The sequence below is a fragment of the Gopherus flavomarginatus genome, chromosome 5 (genome assembly GCF_025201925.1).
Source record: "Gopherus flavomarginatus isolate rGopFla2 chromosome 5, rGopFla2.mat.asm, whole genome shotgun sequence".
In the NCBI taxonomy this organism is placed as follows: Eukaryota; Metazoa; Chordata; order Testudines; family Testudinidae; genus Gopherus; species Gopherus flavomarginatus.
The window spans coordinates 89,288,200-89,309,431 of NC_066621.1; the positions used below are offsets into that span (position 1 = coordinate 89,288,200).

The 21,232-nt window shown below is 43.9% G+C and overlaps 1 protein-coding gene across 26 annotated transcripts in view; it reads left to right on the top strand.

Annotated features, from left to right (window-relative positions):
• GPHN (gephyrin) overlaps positions 1-21,232 on the top strand; it is a 596,340-nt gene that overhangs the window by 368,037 nt on the left and 207,071 nt on the right. For all 26 annotated transcript variants that reach the window (XM_050953500.1, XM_050953497.1, XM_050953498.1 and 23 more), the window contains one exon: positions 9,021-9,087. In XM_050953500.1, the coding sequence (XP_050809457.1) occupies positions 9,021-9,087 (67 nt within the window). The remainder of the gene's footprint in view (positions 1-9,020; positions 9,088-21,232) is intronic.

The following is a 21,232-nucleotide window of genomic DNA, read 5'->3' on the forward strand; positions in this document are numbered from 1 at the left end:
TTTTGTATAATAACAAATGTTTAACGTCATGTTCTGGCCAATTCTAAATAATTCTTTCTTAATTCGACTGGCTATGGTATTATTTTTCATGCTCCCTTATAAACTGTAGTATAATGGTTCCATGTACTGTTAATTGGCTACTGAATTCCACCCTAGACTTGGCTGCATTTAAGTACCATATAAAAAGTGATTCCTACTTGGGATCTTTTGCGATGCTAAATAAATGTAAGATATGATTATTATGGTGTAGTTGTCTCATGGAAAAGAAGATCAGCAGAGTTTTAAGTCTTTTTTTCCATATCTATAAATGAGGAACGAAGTAGATTGCCAAGCAGGAGCTCCATTGGGTAACTTGCTGTTCCTGTGTGCTAGTCTATCACTGTATCTTCTCATTTACAGGCCTGCCCCCAATGTGTTTAATTGCCTATTTAAATGAACTGTTGCTAGCTCTTGCAGTTTTATTGCAAGTCTTGCAATATTTGTTGTTTTCTGGAATCTCTTCCTCCTGAAATCATATGATTATGTCAGAATCTGAGCTTTCATTTTTAAAAATAAAAGTTTCTAGACTTCATGGTTGTAGAGGAAAGCTTGGCAATGTGTACTCTAAAGGATCAAAAGCCAGAAGGCAAATAAAAAAAATTATTTTTAAGTCAGTCTCATGATTTTTTTGGGTCCTGACTGAGGATTTTTGAAGTCTTGGGGTTGGCAAAACTGTAATATGAATACATATCAGGAATAATTTATAAAGCTTCTCCATACAAAGTGTCTTGCTCAGTGAAAGAACATAAACTAAGGCAGAATCTAAAAAGCATGCAGTGGTTCACATTAATACAGAGAAGCTGTGAAACTGTGCACGGAATTTTACAAGCCCCTGGATTACTGTCAATATAAGAATTATATTCTTTGTTTAAAAATATTTCCTTGAGTTACTTGGGATTATTAAGATGGATAATTTTAAATATCAAGGTTAGTTTTTACAATGTATGTATTCTCTCTTTAACTCAGCTTGGACTGTGAAACTAGACTGTTTAATTTCACTTTGGGTCTAGTCACTTTCACACTCTGATTCTCATCCACTAGCATGATTGGGTTTGGCTCTCCAGCACTGTGTAAGGAATGTTGAAATCCAAAAATAATTTTTTCATCAAAATGTTTTACACTAAGATAACATTACTTGCAGTCATATTAGGTTTTTCAATGTTTCCCCCCTAAAATTCATCTGCAGTTTTCCTTTAATATTACTACACAGAAAAAAATGATATTAAAAGAATATAAAGGTTGCAAATTCAAGCACTCAGAAGTTAGAAGATGCCAGAATTAAGGTTGTGTATACAACCTTAATTTGGCTCCCTTGTGTGTATGCATTATGATGATACAGTCATTAATTACATGATCACATACTATTTTTTTCAGCTGACCCAGGTTCATTCAGTGCACACAATAAAGGATGATCACCTAATGAACAACTATTTATTTTTTTGTTTTTTCCTTATTCAGTGTATGGCCCCAGGCCGTACTGCACACTAGTCAAACCCTGCTCCGAATACAAAATGATTAATTTCTTCATGGGCTTTTTAGGGGTTCTCATTGCTATTGTATCTGAGTTTTTCACACATAATGAATTTATTTTCACAGTACTTGTGAGATAAAGGGGCATTATTATCCTCATTTTATAGATTGGGAACTGAGGCATATTGAAATGAAATTCAAAGGAATACACTAATTCTGGGTGCCCAATTTGAGATGCCTCTTGTCAGTTCCAAGGTTAACTGCACTCTTGGTCCCCTCTGTGATTTGCTCAAAGGCATCCCAGCCATCACCTCTCTGTGGGTCAGAACCCGCATCCCTCTCCCTCCAGGCCGAGGATTTAGTCTTGCAGTCCCCCTGCCATTCATTGTGCTCATCCCATTCTGTTTTAGCAGAACCTCCCATTCTGCTGTCTTAAGGGTCTATGACAGTCTTTACTGATGACCAGCAAGCTTTCAAAAGCACAGTACATTTATTTACAAAAGCATTGCCGGGAAAACATACAGTAAAACAATATACAGTCTGCACACGTGTTAGGCTTACCAGGTGTCACTAGCTTCTACATCGAGACCCTGGTATGTCTCCAGTCCTTCAACTCTTGCAGCAGGGTTTTTCCATCTTAGGCTATGGCTACACTTGAAACTTCAAAGCGCAGCCACGGCAGCGCTTTGAAGTGCAACTGTGGTCGCAGCACCAGCGCTGGGAGAGAGCTCTCCCAGCGCTGCACATACTCTACCTCCTCATGGGGATTAGCTTGCATTTCCCAGCGCTGCGGCACTGTTTACACTGGCGATTTACATCACTGTATCTTGCAGCGCTCAGGGGGGTGTTTTTTTTCACACCCCTGAGTGAGAAAGTTGCAGCGCTGTTAAACGCCAGTGTAACCATGGCCTTAGTAACAGTCTTATGTTAATCTGCAGATCAACAGAGGGCCCCTAAGTCAGTTCAGCCTCCACCTTTATACCAAAAGCCCATTCTTCTTCGAGTGATTAATGTCTATTCCACATTAAATACATGCATACTTTGTGCACTGATGCCATAGTAATGCCCATTGGGGCAGTGAATTCACTCTGATCCTCCTTGCACCCCCAGCCAAGGTTATAAAGAAGGAGTCACTTTCAGTTCTTCTCACCACCCAGGGCTGGTAGTTGGAGCCTCACATGTGCTCTTGCTCACAGAGTTTTTACCTCTATCAAGAATTATTTTTCTAGTTGTGTATAGTTAGTTGTATATAATTGTTAGTCAGCTAGTACTATTGTTGTCCCATTTAGAATAATTTACTTAAAATTTGTCTTGGTTTCTGTTCTGAGCAGTAGCTTGGTACCAGGGCTTCAACATGCTGAAGTCACCCAGTTTTAAGCACTATTCCATCTTCAGAGTAACATCAGCAGAGTAACTGCCTGTTAGCAGTCCTCATTCCTAGTTCTTAAAGTGTCTGGGAGAGAGAAAAATGCCAGATGTGAGATCCTTCAAAAATAGAACTGAACAATCTAGAGAAGTGAGGCTGTGGGACTTTCTTATAATGTGTGCTTTGAGACCTGCCTCTGAACTTGGAAGGTTGATGCAGAGCAATACAGATAAAACTCCAGCTTGGCCATTGAGAGCTAAGAAGAGCTCCTCTTCCAGCAAAAAGGTCTCAGACCATTGTCACCCCTTATCAGAGCCCTCTCAGAATTGCTTGGATACCAAAGATAGAGATTGAGCCCTGGACTGAAGTTCCCTGGTACCATCGACTTTGGTACTGTCAACAAAACCACTCAGACTGATGTCATCTGCTGTTCTTGGCTGGGAATCTTTGGGGACATCCTCTCAAACTTGCCATGAAAATGGGTACAGAACCAGGTCAAGAGAGAGAACTTAGTGGAGTCAGCATAATTGGGCCCCAGTGCCGTATCCATTCCTGCAGTGCCTTATTGGAATTCCTGGGGCATCCCTCCTGCCTCTAAGTCACTTCCCCCCAACCCTCTGAGATTCAGATCACTTTGTAGGGACACAGTCTTACCACGTACCATTTCAATGGATATCATTCATCCTCCCCTACTCCCCCTCCACCGTGCACAAGGCTCACCAGAACAACCCTCCCACACCGCTCGCAGATGGGGCTGAGCACCCGAGCTCTGGGCCACATGTGGGGGTCAGTTCTGAAGACAGTGCTGCCCACCAGCAGCAAATTTATCCGGTGCTGCTGGTGGGCAGTGCTGCCTTCAGCTGACCCCCGGGCAGCAGCTGCCACTCTCCACTCTGCCTTGTAGCTGGGCCAAACGCCCAGTTTTGGTGAAAAAGTAGGAACGGCTGGGGCAGAGCTGAAAAAGGGGACTTCTCCTGGCCAAAACGGGATGTATGGTCACCCTAAACCAGGGCCTTATAAAATCAACATCCAAACAGGGACACTAAAAAACTTCATTTAGTTGGGTAAAAAATGTACCCAACATCTGGGTTAGGATTTTGTATAGGTAATCACCAAATATTATTGGCTAGGTACATACACAGTCCCAGTCTCCACTCAGACTTCTCATCCCAGTCCATCTCCTTGTCCAAGCAGTCACAATTCTCCCCACCCTGATTTGGTTGTTCCCATTCTCCTTCTCCAGCTTGTCTCAGACCTCCATAGCTCTCATATGATTTGTCTCTCTCTTCCCTCCAGCTTCCAATCAATCCTCGGTACTGCTGTTTCTTCTCACTCACCTGTCCACCCCAGCTCCACCACTAGATTCTAGTCCCAGTATCAGGACATCCCCTCCTCAGCGTGTCTCCTTTTTTGCAACAATTTGCTATCCTTTTCATGCAGCTGAAGGTAGCCTGTAGCCCACTGCATATCTTTCAAGTGTGCCTCACTGAGGGATATTACTCATTTATCCCCAAAACGACCAAGTATCCATAGAAATTTGGTATGCTTTAGAGTTGCCAACTATCACAGTATTTTTGTGGTCCTGCAATTCTGGAGCACTTTTATTTGCATTGCATGGTCTCACTGGAAGTTATGGGTAGCTCAGGACTTCAGGCTGAGCTGGAATTGATGTCCAGATCTGGCTTCACCAGCTAGAAGCCACACTTGGCAACCTAAACTTTAAGCTTTGGGCTGCTGTTCCACTTGTCACCAATAGAGGCCACTGCAGTTCTTGCTGCCTGCTGCTTTAGTCTGCTTTTGAACTTGTGAGGTTGGCAGTGTTGGTCATCTCACTTTCATTGTTGAAATTATTTAGATCAAAAATCAAGAATCATGAAACTGAGGTGGTAGAAAGAGTTTTGTGCCAGGTGGAGATGTATGGCTTATTGTTTGGAAGCCCTCTAAAATCTACTGCTGTGGCATGCATCCTATATATGATTTGGATGCAGCTCACATAACACATAGAGAGCTGCATATATGGCATATACATATATACACTACCTGTGTGGCCCTGAGGATATCACATGGGCAGCAGCAGTGTGGTGGTTGGGCTGCAGGTTGAGAACATCTGCTCAAGGAGGGCTGGATATTTTCTCACTCATTGTAAGACTGGCGCCACCTCCACCCAGAATGCTGTCATTGATGAAAAAGTGCAAGAGTTGACAATGCTGTAATTTTACATGCACAATGTAATCTTCATTTTTCATGGCATGCCATTTCCTGTGACAGACTAGGAAGGGAAAAGGGATGAGGAAGGAAATATTGTCATCTCTTGTTAAACATGCAATTCACGTTGTCAAGTGGACAAATTGCCACTTGATTCTTTGCAAGATATCTAGTAATCTTAAGCTGTTACTCAGTTCCCTTGGAAGAGATTTCTAAACTGAGCAATATTGCACCTGAAATATGCTAATACATGAGGCAGTACAGAGACTATAAGATAAAATACATTTGAACTGCACAGCAAGACTCGTGTTCTCTGTGGGTCAAGTTAGCAATGACATGAAAGGCTAATTTTGAGGCTCTGAAAAGCTACTGTGCCTTCAATGCTGAACATTTTGACACCTGTCACTAGGAAATTTGTAACCCTGCCAGAAAATGTAGTACAGCCTCGAAGTGCCAATAAGACAGTGAATTATTTGTGTAGGAAGAAAGCCAGGGAAATTCCCTCCCTCATAAATCAGCTATGGTCCTTGGCTCTAAATGTTCAGTAACATCCCACGAAGAAATATATTTTCCCCATCCTCCTCTCGTTTTCTGTGGCTTACCTTTTCATTTGCTAAAAAATTCTGACACCTTATTTTTTCCGGAATGATGCTTAAACCTAGGTATGTTTGGTTTTTGCTCCCTCCCACCACACCCTGGGATTTTAACTAAGAACTTGTTTGCTATATAAAATTGGGAGGTACTCTTATGACTCCATGGCAACATCTAATAATTGTATTTTTTAAAAAATGTTTTACTAAAAAGAAGAACAAGCAAACTCCTCCCTTCGGCGCTGATTCAAGAAAGCATGCCTATTCAGAACAACATGTAAGAGCTGTCCTGATGCAGGGCCTACAGCAGTGATTCTTAATGACAGGAACAATTAAAACTACTCACATATTGGTTGACTATGTGCTTCCATTTTGGAGATAGTATTGGGCGTAGCTGGGTTAGTCTGTATCCCCAAAAACAAGCAGTCCAGTGGCACCTTAAAGACTAACAGATTTATTTGGGCATAAGCTGTCGTGGCTAAAAAAACACTTCTTCATAGGCATCTGAAGAAGTGATTTTTTAGTCACGGAAGCTTACGTCCAAATAAATCTGTTAGTCTTTAAGGTGCCACTGGACTCCTGGTGCATTTACAGTGTGCAGTTTTCACGGTGGCTTCACTTTTGCCCTTTAGCTACTACTCTAACATTTTAGACAACTAAATTATAAAAAGCAAACATCATATGTCCAATCTTTTTAATGAACAATGTTCAGAGCTGGATAAGTGCTGCAATCAGGCAGTCAATACAATTCACCTACTTTTTTTACATGAGTTGGCTTTTGCTGTTTTCATGCCCCTTTTGTCTTTGTTTTCTGCAGACATTCCTGCAAAACAGTTTTACTAGTATGAATGTCTGTAGGAAGTGAACTTTAGATTCACACACTTGAGTACTCACTTAGATTTACTTTTTGAAAGCATTTATACCAAAATTCAATCTTTCAGTCGGAGAAAAGAAACAAGATTTATACACTCTGGAGAGAAACCAATCTCAACCTGGCTGTGTAGCTGAAAATTTAAGATGTTGCATATCAAGGCATACAATAAATGTAATTTGTAAACAATGTAATCTAAAATTACAAGAAATTTTCAATCTCTTCTCAAATATTTAACAAATAGAAAAAAGCAAAACTTGTGGCATAAATTCTTTGCAAAGTATTAATTCACTGGGAGTGGCTAGGTCATTACACATATTGAATCTATTTCACCATATTAAGTATCCTCAGACCTTCTTGTCAACTGTCTAAAATGGGCCATCTTGATTATCACTACAAAAGTGTTTTTTTTTCCTCCTGCTGATAATAGCTCATCTTAATTAATTATCCTCTTACAGTTGGTATGGCTACTTCCACTTTTTCATGTTGTCCGTATGTATATATATCTTCTTAGTATGTGTTCCATTCCATGCATCTGATGAAGTGGGATTTAGCCCAGGAAAGTTTATGCTCAAATTTGTTAGTCTCTAAGGTGCCACAAGTACTCCTGTTCTTTTTGCGGATTCAGGCTAACATGGCTGCTACTCTAAAACCAATTAAATGAGAGAGGAGACAGCTGAGAGGCTAGTTGGATAGAAATATCCAGCAGCTGGGACTATATAAGTAAACAGGATGGAAGTGCTGGGAGGAGAGGAAGACAAAAGTAAACAAGACTGGCTGCTGCTACTGTGCCCTTCGTCAGCAGCTAGTGGGGAAGCTGGCAATGATTGTAAATGTAATATATAATACAGCACAGTGGTGGTTAAGAAGACCTAGATCAGCTGTAGTCAGTGACTGAGGTTGGAAAGGACTCTCAGGATATCCCATGGCACCTTATTATATTGAAATGAAGTCATGAGGAAAATATGCATCTGTTCGTATCTGATGGGGTTCCCTAATGCATAAATAAGGACAAATTGTGCCACAAATACGTAACATCATTGCATCTAAATTGCTAGTAGACTGATTTGCACTATATTGGGATTCCCTGGTGAAGGGCAGATACCTTCTAGGACTTGCAACTTTTCTCCCTCTTCTCTTGGTTTTGACTAAATGTTCTTTAGCTGAGTTCTGGGAAAAAACCTCTCCTGATAATGCTTCATGGTCCCATAGGTTGTAATGCACTCTGGTGATGCTAATGGACTTTGTATTGGGCTACAGATGTACATCTACAGACATTAGGAATGGCAATATACAAAAACCTGTAGGAGAGCACTTCAACCTCCCTGGCCACACTATAGCAGACCTTAAGGTGGCCATCCTGCAGCAAAAAAACTTCAGGACCAGACTTCAAAGAGAAACTGCTGAGCTTCAGTTCATCTGCAAATTTGACACCATCAGCTCAGGATTGAACAAAGACTGTGAATGGCTTGCCAATTACAGAACCAGTTTCTCCTCTCTTGGTTTTCACACCTCAACTGCTAGAACAGGGCTTCATCCTCCCTGATTGAACTGACCTCGTTATCTCTAGCTTGCTTGCTAGCATATATATATCTGCCCCTGGAAATTTCCATTACATGCATCTGAGGAAGTGGGTGTTCACCCACGAAAGCTCATGCTCCAAAACGTCTGTTAGTCTATAAGATGCCACAGGATTCTTTGCTGCTTTTAATGGTTAAAGTTGTGAAGCTCTTTGAAAATGTTAAGTCATCTACATAACTGCTTAGCAATAGTATTATTATTCATTTTTGATCTTCCATGCTGATGTGATAGGCTCTAATCTCAAATTCTCTGCTGCAAATCATCACTTCATCTTGGCTTTTTCACTGTTGAAGTGCAAAGCAGACTCATGGGGAGAGTAAGATTTGAAAATTGCCCTTTAGGTTTGAAATGAATATGATACCATTCTATCCAGGGTGCTGTACTAACAGTCCTCCTGATTACATTTTTATATATGAGAATTATTATTATTTCCTTTTATTCTTTTCTTATACTGTAATTAAAAAACATAAAATAGAACAAATGGAACTTGGAGTGATCTATTGTTATTTTTAGCTCCTAGTCAAAACAATTTTCTGGAACCATTACTCAAGTTGTACACAAACCAAAGCATTTGAGCAAATAGGCCAGATCCTTATCTGATGTAGCTAAACAATGAAGTTAATGTCACTAAACAGATTTATGCCAAATAGGGCTCTGGCCCAATCGATGTGGAAATCTGATTGTCTGCCTTACCTGATGTTGCTTCTGGTCCTGTTTCTTCTGAGCACATCTCAACCCCTGTCCTAATTCAACCCTTGATAAGAATGTGACCATGGCATTTTGAGAGCAGGCAAACTGAACTGGCAGGCACTGGTGACTAGTTATAATTGCCCTTTCATGATGGGGGTTTCTGAAAGATGGCACTTGCATACATTTCACCGTTTCTCTTTCTTTTCAGACCTGTATGTGGAATCAGAGGAAAAACTCTAATAATTAACCTGCCAGGCAGCAAGAAAGGGTCACAGGTAAGAAGTGTTTATATTGAGTCTACCTTTAGAGCTTGCTGCCATCCTATAAGAAGGACTTCACATTGCTTGACATGGCAGAAATTTAGCTGCACAACCAATTTTACAAAAATCCATGTATATATGTGTTAATATAGCCAAAAACAGGATCAAGCACATTGCTCTCTGCAGCCATATTCTCAGAGTGAAATAAGAGATCCAGCTCAGTCTTGTGTATGAGGAATTCATTTCTTTCATACTACAAATTTTGGTCAGGAAAGGGGAAAAAAAGGTGAAGGGCAACAGTTTTAAAACTGTTATGAAGATAAATATATTCCAAACAATCTCTTCTTTCGTTATTGAATTTCAGAGTTATTACAACTGAAAGAATTTTAAAACTCAAAGTTACTTTTCACCCTTCATGCACTTTGTTTTCTTTTTGCCTTTCACTCAGCTTGGACAGTGAAAGTAGCTGGTCAGTTTTCTATTTTAAGTTGTTTTCATTTCCTGATTCTAATACACTACCCCAATTATGTTCTATTTTAGAGTTTCTGTCACAACTGTGAAAGATTCACATCAAAATAAGAATTTTAACCCACATTTACTATGAAAGGTATATCTCCATATATTTATATCTCAGAACTAGAAGGGACCCTGAAGGGTCATTGAGTCCAGACCCCTGCCTTCACTAGCAGGACCAAGTACTGATTTTTGCTCCAGATCCCTAAGTGGCCCCCTCAAGGACTGAACTCACATCCCTGAGTTTAGCAGGCCAATGCTCAAACCACTGAGCTATCCCTCTCCTCCATTGTTTAAGCAAAATTAAAAAATGAATATTAAGAAGTTTGGACAATTTATAGATGGTAATTCCAAAGACACAACATTATTTCAACATATTATATTGCCCCTTTTTTAGATTCTAGAGATTGATGTCCCGTGTGTTAAACTATGGGGGAGACAGAGTGACATTGTTTGTTTTTTTGATAATTTTTATTTACTATTTCCAGTAGACTCACAATGTACTAGGTGTTATCCAAACAAAAAGAAGGCACGATCTCTGCCCTGAGTTACTCACAATGTAAGGATAGGCAAATAAATAGACAAAGGATGATGAAAAAGGGTACAACATACTGAGAAATAGTTATTTTAACAAATACCTGAAATATGTGCAAGTGATAAAGTACGAGATCTACTGAAAAATAAAGGAAAAAATATGTAGTGAAATTTCATAAAGGAAATGTTTTTGTAACCTGATGTACTTTCTTTGTCTTTCTGTTCCCCCCTCAATTAATGTAGTTTAAGAAGTCAAGATCTCTTAGATTTCAGCAAAGATTATTAAGATCCGTGATAGAGAGGGTATACTTCTGGAATGTAGGAACCTGAAGAGCCGAATTGAATGAGTCTGTTACAGAGATATCAAATGAGGATTTACTTTGTCTTATGAACTGTTACTTCCCTTTTAATTTCATTAAAATAACCTTACTAAATATCACTGGAAGGTAAAAAGAGGGTGTGTGATTGTTAACATTCAGAGCTGGAAAACATTCAAGACTGCAATTTCCCTAATAACGGGAGAAATTAAAATGCCATCATGGTCAAAAAAGTAAATGTGTAAAAATCATTCATTCTTGTTCTGTATATGTTTCCTTCATATTTTATGATTCACAGCTGCCAACTTCTTGTGCAAGGAAGTGTTTATTCCTCTTAGCTTTGTTGCACAGCTACAGGAGAAGACCCTGGAGTCTATTTTAATAAATTAACCTTGGGTTTAGTTAATAAATTATTTAAGCACTAACAATGTACTTAGCTCTGACCAGGATACCAATATAAAGAGCTGTAAATTTAAGTCTCACTGTCAATAGAATGAGCAACTAAATTCCAAATGCAGAATCTTTATTACTGGTAATGATATGAGACAGAAAAAGTACCCAGCTGGATTTTTAGATCCTGTTGTTTATTTCATATCCCTGACAATTAGACAAAATTATTTTTTTACTTTTAAACTCTGCATATTTATCATGGAAGGAGAATAAATCATGAAGAGAAAATAAATAGCAGACCTCCCATGGTATTTTATATTCACTTTTCCGACTATACTGATTGTCACTTTTTGGTAGATAAATGAAAAGAAGTGTGATGTTTCAAAAGGTATTTTTTAAAAGAGATTAAACTGTTAGTGCAATAAAATGGCTCTAGTCATCTTTTTAGAGGAACAATTTGTTTGGTAAACTCTATTGTACCGGGGTTGCCAAACCTCCAGGATTGTTCTGGAGTTTCCAGAAATTAAAGATTATGTCATGTGATGAAACCCCCAGGAATATGTCCAACCAAAATTGGCAACCATATGTTTGCCTTAGCAATATAGTGGGGGAAGAAACAAACACTTGTACCCACAAGAAGCTGGGCTTTACCCAGTATTTCTGTGCTGTGGTTGTGAACACTCTAAGGGTATGTCTATACTATGGGATTATTCCGATTTTACATAAACCGGTTGTGTAAAACAGATTGTATAAAGTCGAGAACACACGGCCACACTAAGCACATTAATTCAGCGGTGTCCGTCCATGTACCGAGGCTACTGTTGATTTCTGGAGCGTTGCACTGTGGTAGCTATCCCGTAGCTATCCCATAGTTCCCGCAGTCTCCCCCGCCCATTGGAATTCTGGATTGAGATCCCAATGCAAAAACAGTGTCACGGGTGATTCTGGGTAAATGTCGTCACTCAATCCTTCCTCTGTGAAAGCAATGGCAGACAATCATTTCATGCCCTTTTTCCCTGGATTGCCCTGGCAGATGCCATAGCATGGCAACCATGGAGCCCGTTTTGCCTTTTGTCACTGTCACCGTATGTGTACTGGATGCTGCTGACAGACGCGGTACTGCAGTGCTACACAGCAGCATTCATTTGCCTTTGCAAGGTAGCAGAGACGGTTACCATCCCTATTGCACCGTCTGCCATGCCATTGTAAACTGGCGATGAGATGACGGTTATCAGTCGTTCTGTACCGTCTGCTGCTGTCATGGGTGCTTCTGGCTGGCCTCGCTGAGGTTGGCCAGGGGTGCATGGACAAAAATGGGAACGACTCCCCGCGTCATTCCCTTCTTTATGTTTTGTCTAAAAATCAAGTCAGTCCTGCCTAGAATATGGGGCAAGTGTACTAGAGAACCAGAGAGTACAGCTGCTCCATGTCAGAGCCCCAGAGATCCCACAGAAATGATGAGCTGCATGCCATTCTAGGGGGGTGCCCCTGCAACAACCCCACCCGTTGCTTCCCTCCTCCCCCAACCCTCCTGGGCTACCGTGGCAGTGTCTCTCCATTTGTGTGATGAAGTAATAAAGAATGCAGGAATAAGAAACACGGAGTTTTTAGTGAGATAAAATGAGAGGGAGGAAGCCTCCAGCTGCTATGATAGTCCAGGCAGGACATTAAAGGGTGGCGGGGGAGAGGAGCCCAGCCTCCCGCTGCTATGATAGTCCAGGCAGTACAGAATCTTTTCGTTAGACATGAGGGGGGGCTGATGGAGCTCAGCCTCCAGTTGCTCTGATGAAGACGGTTACCAGTCGTTCTGTACCATCTGCTGGGAATGACCGGGAGTCATTCCCATTTTTATCCAGGCGCCCCCGGCCGACCTCACCGAGGCCAGCCAGAAGCACTCACGGGCTGATGTTGATGATGGATAGCAGTCATATTGTACCGTCTGCCACCAAGAAGGGGATGCTGGTGTTCAGCGCTGCAGCACCCCGTCTACCAGCAGCGTGCAGTAGACATAGGGTGACATTGAAAAAAGGTGAGAAACGTTTTTTTTTCCCTTTTCTTTCGGGGTGGGAGGAAGGTTGTAAATTGACGACATATACCCTGAAACACCCGGGAAAATGTTTTTGACCCTTCAGGCATTGGGAGCTCAGCCAAGAATGCAAATGCTTTTCGGAGACTGTGGGGACTGTGGCATAGCTGGAGTCCTCAGTACCCCCTCCCTCCCTCCATGAGCGTCCATTTGATTCTTTGGCTTTCCATTACGCTTGTCACACAGCACTGTGTTGTGGTCTCTGTCTATCATAACCTGGAGATTTTTTCAAATGCTTTGTCATTTCTTCTTCTGTAACGGAGCTCTGATAGAACAGATTTGTCTCCCCATACAGCCAGTATCTCCCATACGCTCCATGCTGGAGCTCTTTTTGGATTTGGGACTGCATCACCACCCGTGCTGATCAGAGCTCCACGCTGGGCAAACAGGAAATGAAATTCAGAAGTTCGCAGGGCTTCTCCTGTCTACCTAACCAGTGCATCCATGTTCAGATTCCTTTCCAGAGCGGTCACAATAGTGCACTGTGGGATACCGCCCAGAGGCCAATACCGTCGATTTGCGGCCACACTAACCCTAATCCGACATGGCAATACCGATTTCAGCGCTACTCCTCTCGTCAGGGAGGAGTACAGAAATCAGTTTAAAGAGCCCTTTATATCGATATAAAGGGCCTCATTGTGTGGACGGATGCAGGGTTAAATTGGTTTAATGCTGCTAAATTCGGTTTAAACGCGTAGTGTAGACCAGGCCTAAGTAATGGTAGGCACACTGAATATTCCACTTGGCTTTAGAGAGCACTCAGTGTGTTTGACTGAATGCCAAAACCGAGCACATTCTTCTCTGCAGTGATGATGTATAAGATCTGGGAGCAAAAGGAAAGATATAAGTGGTGCTGGGATGTGCTGTTCAGAAAACTTTTTTACAGTGTGCCTCACAATTAAGATTTGTGGGAGATTTCTCCTACTTTTTGCCTGCCCCATTCCTTTATTTAATATGGCCTCAACAAAAGAAAGAGATATAATCTTTTATAACCTTTATGTTGAAATATTCTCAGTTAGCGTTAAGTTCTTAAAGATAAGAGTGCAGTAAAATCCTTCAGAGGGTATGGCTACACTTGGAGATGTGCAGCACTGGGAGTTACAGCTGTCTTCGTACAGCTGTGTAGGGACAGCGCTGCTCTGTGGCCACACTGACAGCTACCAGCGCGGCAGTGTGGCCACATTTGCAGCATTTGCAGTGCTGTTGGGAGTGGTGCATTATGGGCAGCTATCCCACAGAGCACCTTGTCCCATTTTTGCGCCGTAGGTTGTGGGAAGGGGACGGAAGGGTGCAGGTCATTCTGCTTCCTGTCCCAATGCCCCGTGGTGCATCGCTTCACATCCCAGCAGTTTGGCGCCATTGTGAGTCTGCAGTGCGATTTCTGTGGGAAATGGAGCCCGAGCTGCTGAGGACTTTGCTGATGAATGTCGCCAGCACATCACGTTTGGCAGTTGAGCTATTCCTTCAGCTCCAAAGTGACAGTGAGGAGCCCGACCATGATATCAATTCGCCTGACGCGTGTGACAATAAATTGCTTGTGGCAGTAACGGACATGCTCAGCACCGTGGAATGCCGCCTTTGGGCTCGGGAAACAAGCACTGAGTGGTGGGATCACATCGTCCTGCAAGTCTGGGATGACGAGCAGTGGCTGCAGAACTTTAGGATGAGAAAAGCCACTTTTATGGGACTGTGTGCTGAGCTCGCCCCCACCCTGCGGTGCAAGGACACGAGATTGAGAGCTGCCCTGTCAGTGGAGAACCGGGTGGCTATTGCATCTGGAAGCTGGCAACTCCAGACAGCTACCAGTCAGTCGCGAACCAGTTTGGAGTGGGAAAGTCGACCGTTGGAATAGTGTTGATGCAAGTTTGCAGGGCCATTAACCGCATCCTGCTAAGAAGAATCGTGACTCTAGGGAACGTGCAGGACATTCTGGATGGCTTTGCACAAATGGATTTCCCTAACTGTGGAGGGGCGATAGATGGGACGCCTATTCCTATTCTGGCACCACCCCACCTGGCATCCGAGTACATTAATCGGAAGGAGTATTTCTCTATGGTTCTCCAGGCACTTGTGGATCACCGGGGGCATTTCATTGACATTTACACAGGCTGGCCTGGAAAGGTGCATGATGCACGCATCTTTCGGAACAGTGACCTGTTCAGGAAGCTGCAGGCTGGGACTTTTTTCCCAGACCGCAAGATCACAGTAGGGGACGTCGAAATGCCCATTGTGATCCTTGGAGACCCCGCTTACCCCTTAATGCCTTGGCTCATGAAACCGTATACAGGGAAGCTTGACAGGAGCAAGGACCAGTTCAGCTACAGGCTGAGCAGGTGCCGAATGTCTGTGGAGTGTGCTTTCGGCCGTTTAAAGGGACAGTGGAGATGTCTTAATGGGAAGCTAGACTTGGGGGAAAGCAGCATCCCTGCGGTTATATCCGCGTGCTGTACCCTCCATAGTATTTGTGAAGGGAAAGGTGAAACATTCAGTGAGGAATGGACCTCCGAGGTTCAATGCCTGGATGCTGAATTTGCACAGCCAGAGAGCAGGGCTACTAGAGAGGCCCAGTACAGGGCTGCAAGGATTAGGGATGCCTTTAGGGAGCAATTTGAAGCTGAAGGCCAACAGTAATGTTTGGTGCCTTGCACGGGAGTGAAGTGCAGTGATTACAATGATTTGCAGTGCCTGTTTTTTCCTTGGGGTACAGTATCTTTCACTTTCTGCAATAATAAAAACTGTTTTAAAAGCCAAGAAATCATTTATTGAAAAGACAGTAAATAAAAGGACAGGGGAGTAGGGTGGTGAACTGTACAGTCAGAGGTTTGAATATGTCCTGCCTGGAGTGCTGTGCAATGCCTGCTGCGCTTCAGGATGAAAATGCTGCATGGTGATGGGGGTTGAGTGCAGAGAGTAAGGGTCGTAGTTCTCAGGGCTGGTAGGTGAACGTACAGGTGTTGGGGGCAGCTGGTGGTGGTAAGAACCTGGATGCTGGAGAAGGGGGTTTTGAGCTGACATTGGGGCACTAGGGAGAGAGCTTTGGGATGGGGGAGGGGCAGCACGGTAGTGCTCTGCCTGCATGGCTATGAGTGACTGCATACACTCTGTTTGGCACGCCAGGAGGCTTATCAGCTGCTTTGTGCTTTTCTTCTTAGCCAATTCCTTTCTCCTGCTTTCTGTTTCCCTCCACTGCTGAATTTTTTCTCTCCAGTGCTGCAGCCTCTTACTCTCTCTGGCAGACTGATTCATAACTGCTTTCACCAAATCTTCTTTGCTTTTTCTTGGTTTCCTCCTCAGGTTCTGTAGCTTTTCAGCAGGCATGGTGGATTACTGGTACTATTCAAGGACACTTAGAAAAAAAACAGAAATAGAAACATTTATTACAGAGGCTGCATTGTTTATAATCACAGTTAAGGAGTTTTTAGTCTCATTTGTAGCATCCTTTACACATAGCAAACATAGCACAGAGAGGCCACAGCAGCGAAGACATGGTGAGTAATGGGGAATGAGTGATTAATGAAGCCATCTCGCTGCCGCGGCTCACCTGGGAAGGGCAACTGCTTGGGTCAGGGCTGCACTGGGGTTTCTGTGCATTGGGGAAAGCAGAGAGCAGCTGGGGGGAAACTGCACTGAACGCTACCCCTACCTTTGCCACAGGTGTTACTCCTGGAAGCCATCTCGCTGCTGTGGCTCACCTGGGAAGGGCAACTGTTTGGGTCAGGGCTGCACTGGGGTTTCTGTGTGTTGGGGAAATCAGAGAGCTGTGGGGGGGACCTGCACTGAACACTATCCCTACCTCTTCCACAGGATTTAATCCTGCCAGATATCTCGCTGCTGCAGGTTACCTGGGAAGAGCGGGAGGGTCTTCTCCAGCAATGTGGATTCCACCCTGGCCCCTATGCAGCTTGCCTGTGTGCAGCAATGGTCCCCCCACCCCTCACGGCACAGTGGCGCAGACATGTTAGCCTGACTGGGACAGGGACCACAGTGGCTCTCCCTATAAACTTGAGCAAGCGCATTGCCCACGCTCTGGCTGAAACTTTTGAAGAGATTACAGAGGCCAATTACCGAGACGTGATAGACCACATCAATGGGCTATTCCACATCTAGGCATGCATGCATGCAGCCATAACCCCCCGCTCCTCTCCCAAAACATTTCCATCCTTAAAATAAAAGCTGCTTACCGGGAACCCGCTCCTCTGCTGCTTCTTCACCAACAAGTTCCCACTGCTGTGACTGGCTAGCTTCCACCTGGCTGGAGAAGAACTCCTGGCTGCATGCCTCCTGGGACTCTGGGGTGTCTCCCACCACCCCAGTACCCTCACTCTCAGTTTCCTCTACCCGCTCCCCCTCCCCCTCCTCTCCCTGCTCTGAACTGTCCATCGTGGTCCTCGGATTGGCAGTGGGGTTACCCCCAAGTATCGCATCCAGGTCCTTGTAAAAACAGCAGGTCGTGGGGGCAGCACCTGAGCGGCGGTTTCCCTCACGGGCTTTGCAATAGGCACTCTGCAGCTCCTTTACTTTAACCCTGCACTGCACTGCGTCCCGTTCATGGCCCCTTTCCAGCATGGACTTTGATATTTGCCCATAGGTATCATAATTCCTACAGCTGGAGCGCAGCTGTGACTGCACAGCTTCCTCACCAAAAACACTGATGAGGTCCAGCAGCTCGCCAGTGCTCCATGCTGGGGCTTGTTTGGCATGTGGAGGCATGGTCACTGATTGATTACACTCCACACCTGGCTGAGCAAACAGGAAGGGGATTTTTAAAATTCCCAGGGCATTTAAATGGCGGGTCACCTGAGCCCAGGGCAGTGGAGTGCGAAACGATGAGCAGAGTGGCTGAAAAGGTATTCTGGGATACCTCCTAATACCCTGGAGGCCAATAACAGCGCTTTTGCTGGCCACACTTGATGAGCAGCGCTGCATCACCAGCGCTGGAATCGTTACACCCCAAGCAGACCAGGTGTACAGCCAGCGCTGCAGCCAGGGAGCTTAATTTGCAGCGCTGTAAACCCACCACCAGCGCTGCAACTCTCCAGTGTAGCCAAGCCCTCAGTTTTCAGGTTTGAGCCACTAGGCTGGTTGCAGAAAATGTATTTAGTAGAGGATCGTGCAGTGACACTTTGAATGATACAACCAAACTGTTAAAAAAAATGATTAATTAAACAGTCATGCAATTGCTACTTACACTGTACAACAATTACACGTGCGCCCAAAGATTAAATATTGTATTGTTGGATGATCAGTCCACTGACACCGAATACTTATAATCTTAGAACCTAATGGTAACTTTTTTATATTAATTGGAGCTCACTGACAATTTAGCAAAACTACTCCTTTTATAAGCTATTATAATATTAATTAACATTAAACTGATCTTTCCTATAATTGTACTTCGACCACCTTCTTATTGGCTCTTTACATTACACATTATTTCAATTAACATCTGCACCAAAGTCCTTCCCATACTATCAGTATAGATAGCATTTTAATAAACATTCACAATTCTCAAAAACACTAATTAAAACCTTGCTTAGTTATAGCCTAAACGTAATGAGCAAAATAACCCTGGGACATGTCCTTGCTAACTCTTACTTTCCTATTATGTTCTGTGTCCAACTTATCTTTAACTTTCCCACACTAGCAAATTCAATTTCCCATACTCCTCTACGCTTAGGCTAACTTAGGCCCAAAACCTAATTTCAACTTACTTCTTAATTTAAACCACTGTATCAGCTACAGAAGGACAGATCACCCTGAGGTACACACTTAGGGCTTGTCTACATCACAAAGTTGCAGCGCTGGTGAGGGGGTTACAGTGCTGCAACTTAGGAGGTGTACACATCTGCAGGGCATCACCAGCGCTGCAACTCCCTGTTTGCAGCGCTGGCCGTACTCCCGTTTTGTCTCGGGTGTAGAGGATCCAGCGCTGGTGATCCAGTGCTGGTAATCAAGTGTAGACACTTACCAGCGCTTTTCTTGACCTCCGTGGAATAAGCAGGTATCCCAGCATACCTGAGGAAGCCTCTCTGGTAATCAAGCAGGTCTCCTTCCCCGGTTTGCTCTCGCGTTCCCCGAACCCCCGAGCAAGCAGGTCTCCTTCCCTGCGGTTTGCAGGGGGGTTCGGAGAACGCAAGAGCAAACCGCGGGGAAGCTGGTCTCCTTCCTCGGTTTGCTCTCGCATTCTCCGAACCCCCGTGCAAGCAGGTCTCCTTCCCTGCGGTTTGCTCTCGCGTTCCCCGAACCCCCGTGCAAGCAGGTCTCCTTCCCTGCGGTTTGCTCTCGCGTTCCCCGAACCCCCGTGCAAGCAGGTCTCCTTCCCTGCGGTTTGCTCTCGCCTTCCCCGAACCCCCGTGCAAGCAGGTCTCCTTCCCTGCGGTTTGCAGGGGGGTTCTGGGAACGCGAGAGCAAACCGCGGGGAAGCTGGTCTCCTTCCCCGGTTTGCTCTCGCGTTCCCCGAACCCCCGTGCAAGCAGGTCTCCTTCCCTGCGGTTTGCAGGGGGGTTCTGGGAACGCGAGAGCAAACCGCGGGGAAGCTGGTCTCCTTCCCCGGTTTGCTCTCGCGTTCCCCGAACCCCCCTTGAAGCCGCCCAACAGCGCTGCAGTGTGGCCACATCTAACACCACTTGCAGCGCTGGTTGCTGTAAGTGTGGCCACTCTGCAGCGCTGGCCCTATACAGCTGTACTAATACAGCTGTAACAACCAGCGCTGCAAAATTGTAGATGTAGACATACCCTCAGTGTAAATTGTCATAAGCCCACTGATGTCATTGGGCCTATGACAATTTACACTAGAGGAGATTCTGCCCCCTAGTGTTTTTAATGTTTGCCAGTAAAAGTTCTGAATACTACAAATAGCATGGGATTTAGAACTCTCTTTTGGAACCTATTTGTCAATACTTAAACCAAGCTGGGTTTTGTTTGGTTGTTTGCTTGCTTTGTTTTCCCCAACACAGCCTGTTTACTTTTCTAATGTGTTAATAATTCTTTGTGTACTTTCTCAAAGATTCACTGCTTTTCATTTTGGCCAGCTTACAACTTTCTGTCCTTGTCCACCACTTATATCCTGTTTCACTTTTTGAGGTTTAGAGTTTATTTAAATAAAGAGAGTTGTGTGCTTTGGTATTTCCAAGGCTGTTTTTCAAAAAATAGTACTTTTGGAGAAACAGTAGCAAGAGTTTAAAGATTTTTTTAGTATATGTGTTTAATGTAGCGTATCTGTGCTCTAACCTAAGTTAAAGCACTTATATTGAGTACAGAACTAATTTTCAAAGAATTTAGAAGTAAACCTGTTAATTAGCTTGAATTGTAATTCAGATGCACCATTTGTGACTTTTTAAATCTTTCTGGCAAATTGATTCATGTGCAGAGTATAGCATCATCTAAAAGGATAGGCTACTTTTTATTTTGTTAATGTGATCATTTTTTATTTCCTGGCAATATTTATTTTAACCATTTTTCCTGGCAACTATTTGTTGTTGAATGGATGCTTCAGATTTGGAGATTTCATTTTAAAAAGATTTGCTTTTGCATTTCTGTTTACAAAGAAAACTTGGAAAACGAGCACCAAATATAACAAATGCAGTGTTGTCTTCTCCCCTCCCTACCCTGCTCCTATGGCCATCCTGCCACATGGCTGCTCTCCCCTGTGGCCACCCCATCACACTGCCAATCAAATACATACCCACACCAACCCATTCTTTTCAAATTACACAAAGTACTAGTGTGACAAAGTGGGAATTTTCTGTAATATTTTTATGAATCCCACGTGTGCCTCGGGTTCCCCTATATGCTGCTTCAAACCCTGTACGTCCTGTGGCAAGCCAATGCCGGTGAGCGACCCACATTCCAGCTGTCTGAAGTGTCTGGTGGAAGCTCACGTACGAGAGCATTGCCAGGTCTACCGCCAGTTCAAGCCTCATATGAAAAAGGACAGGGAAGCTAGACCAAGGTCCGTCCTGATGGAAGCCGCACTCACATTGGCGTTGGAGCCAAGCTGGTGAGACTTGGCACCAAATACCTCGCCATGAGTGCGGAGTGCTCTTCTGGCGGTACGTCTCTGAGCACTGTTCCCCTTTATTAGTGCTGAGGAAGAAACACAAAAAGCTGCAGTCCAAGAGGGGATGTTCCCCAGATCTGAGAAAGGTCAAACACAGGGAGTGCAGCGGTGTGTGACTTGCATAAAGCCACTCCTCTGCCTCCACCCTGCAAGCCGCAACATCAACTCTTCCATGCTCACAGGTGTTGTTGAGTCTGGTGCAGGACCAACCACTTGACACTGGGGGGATATCGTAGCACAAGCGGCTTCATGGTGCTGTCC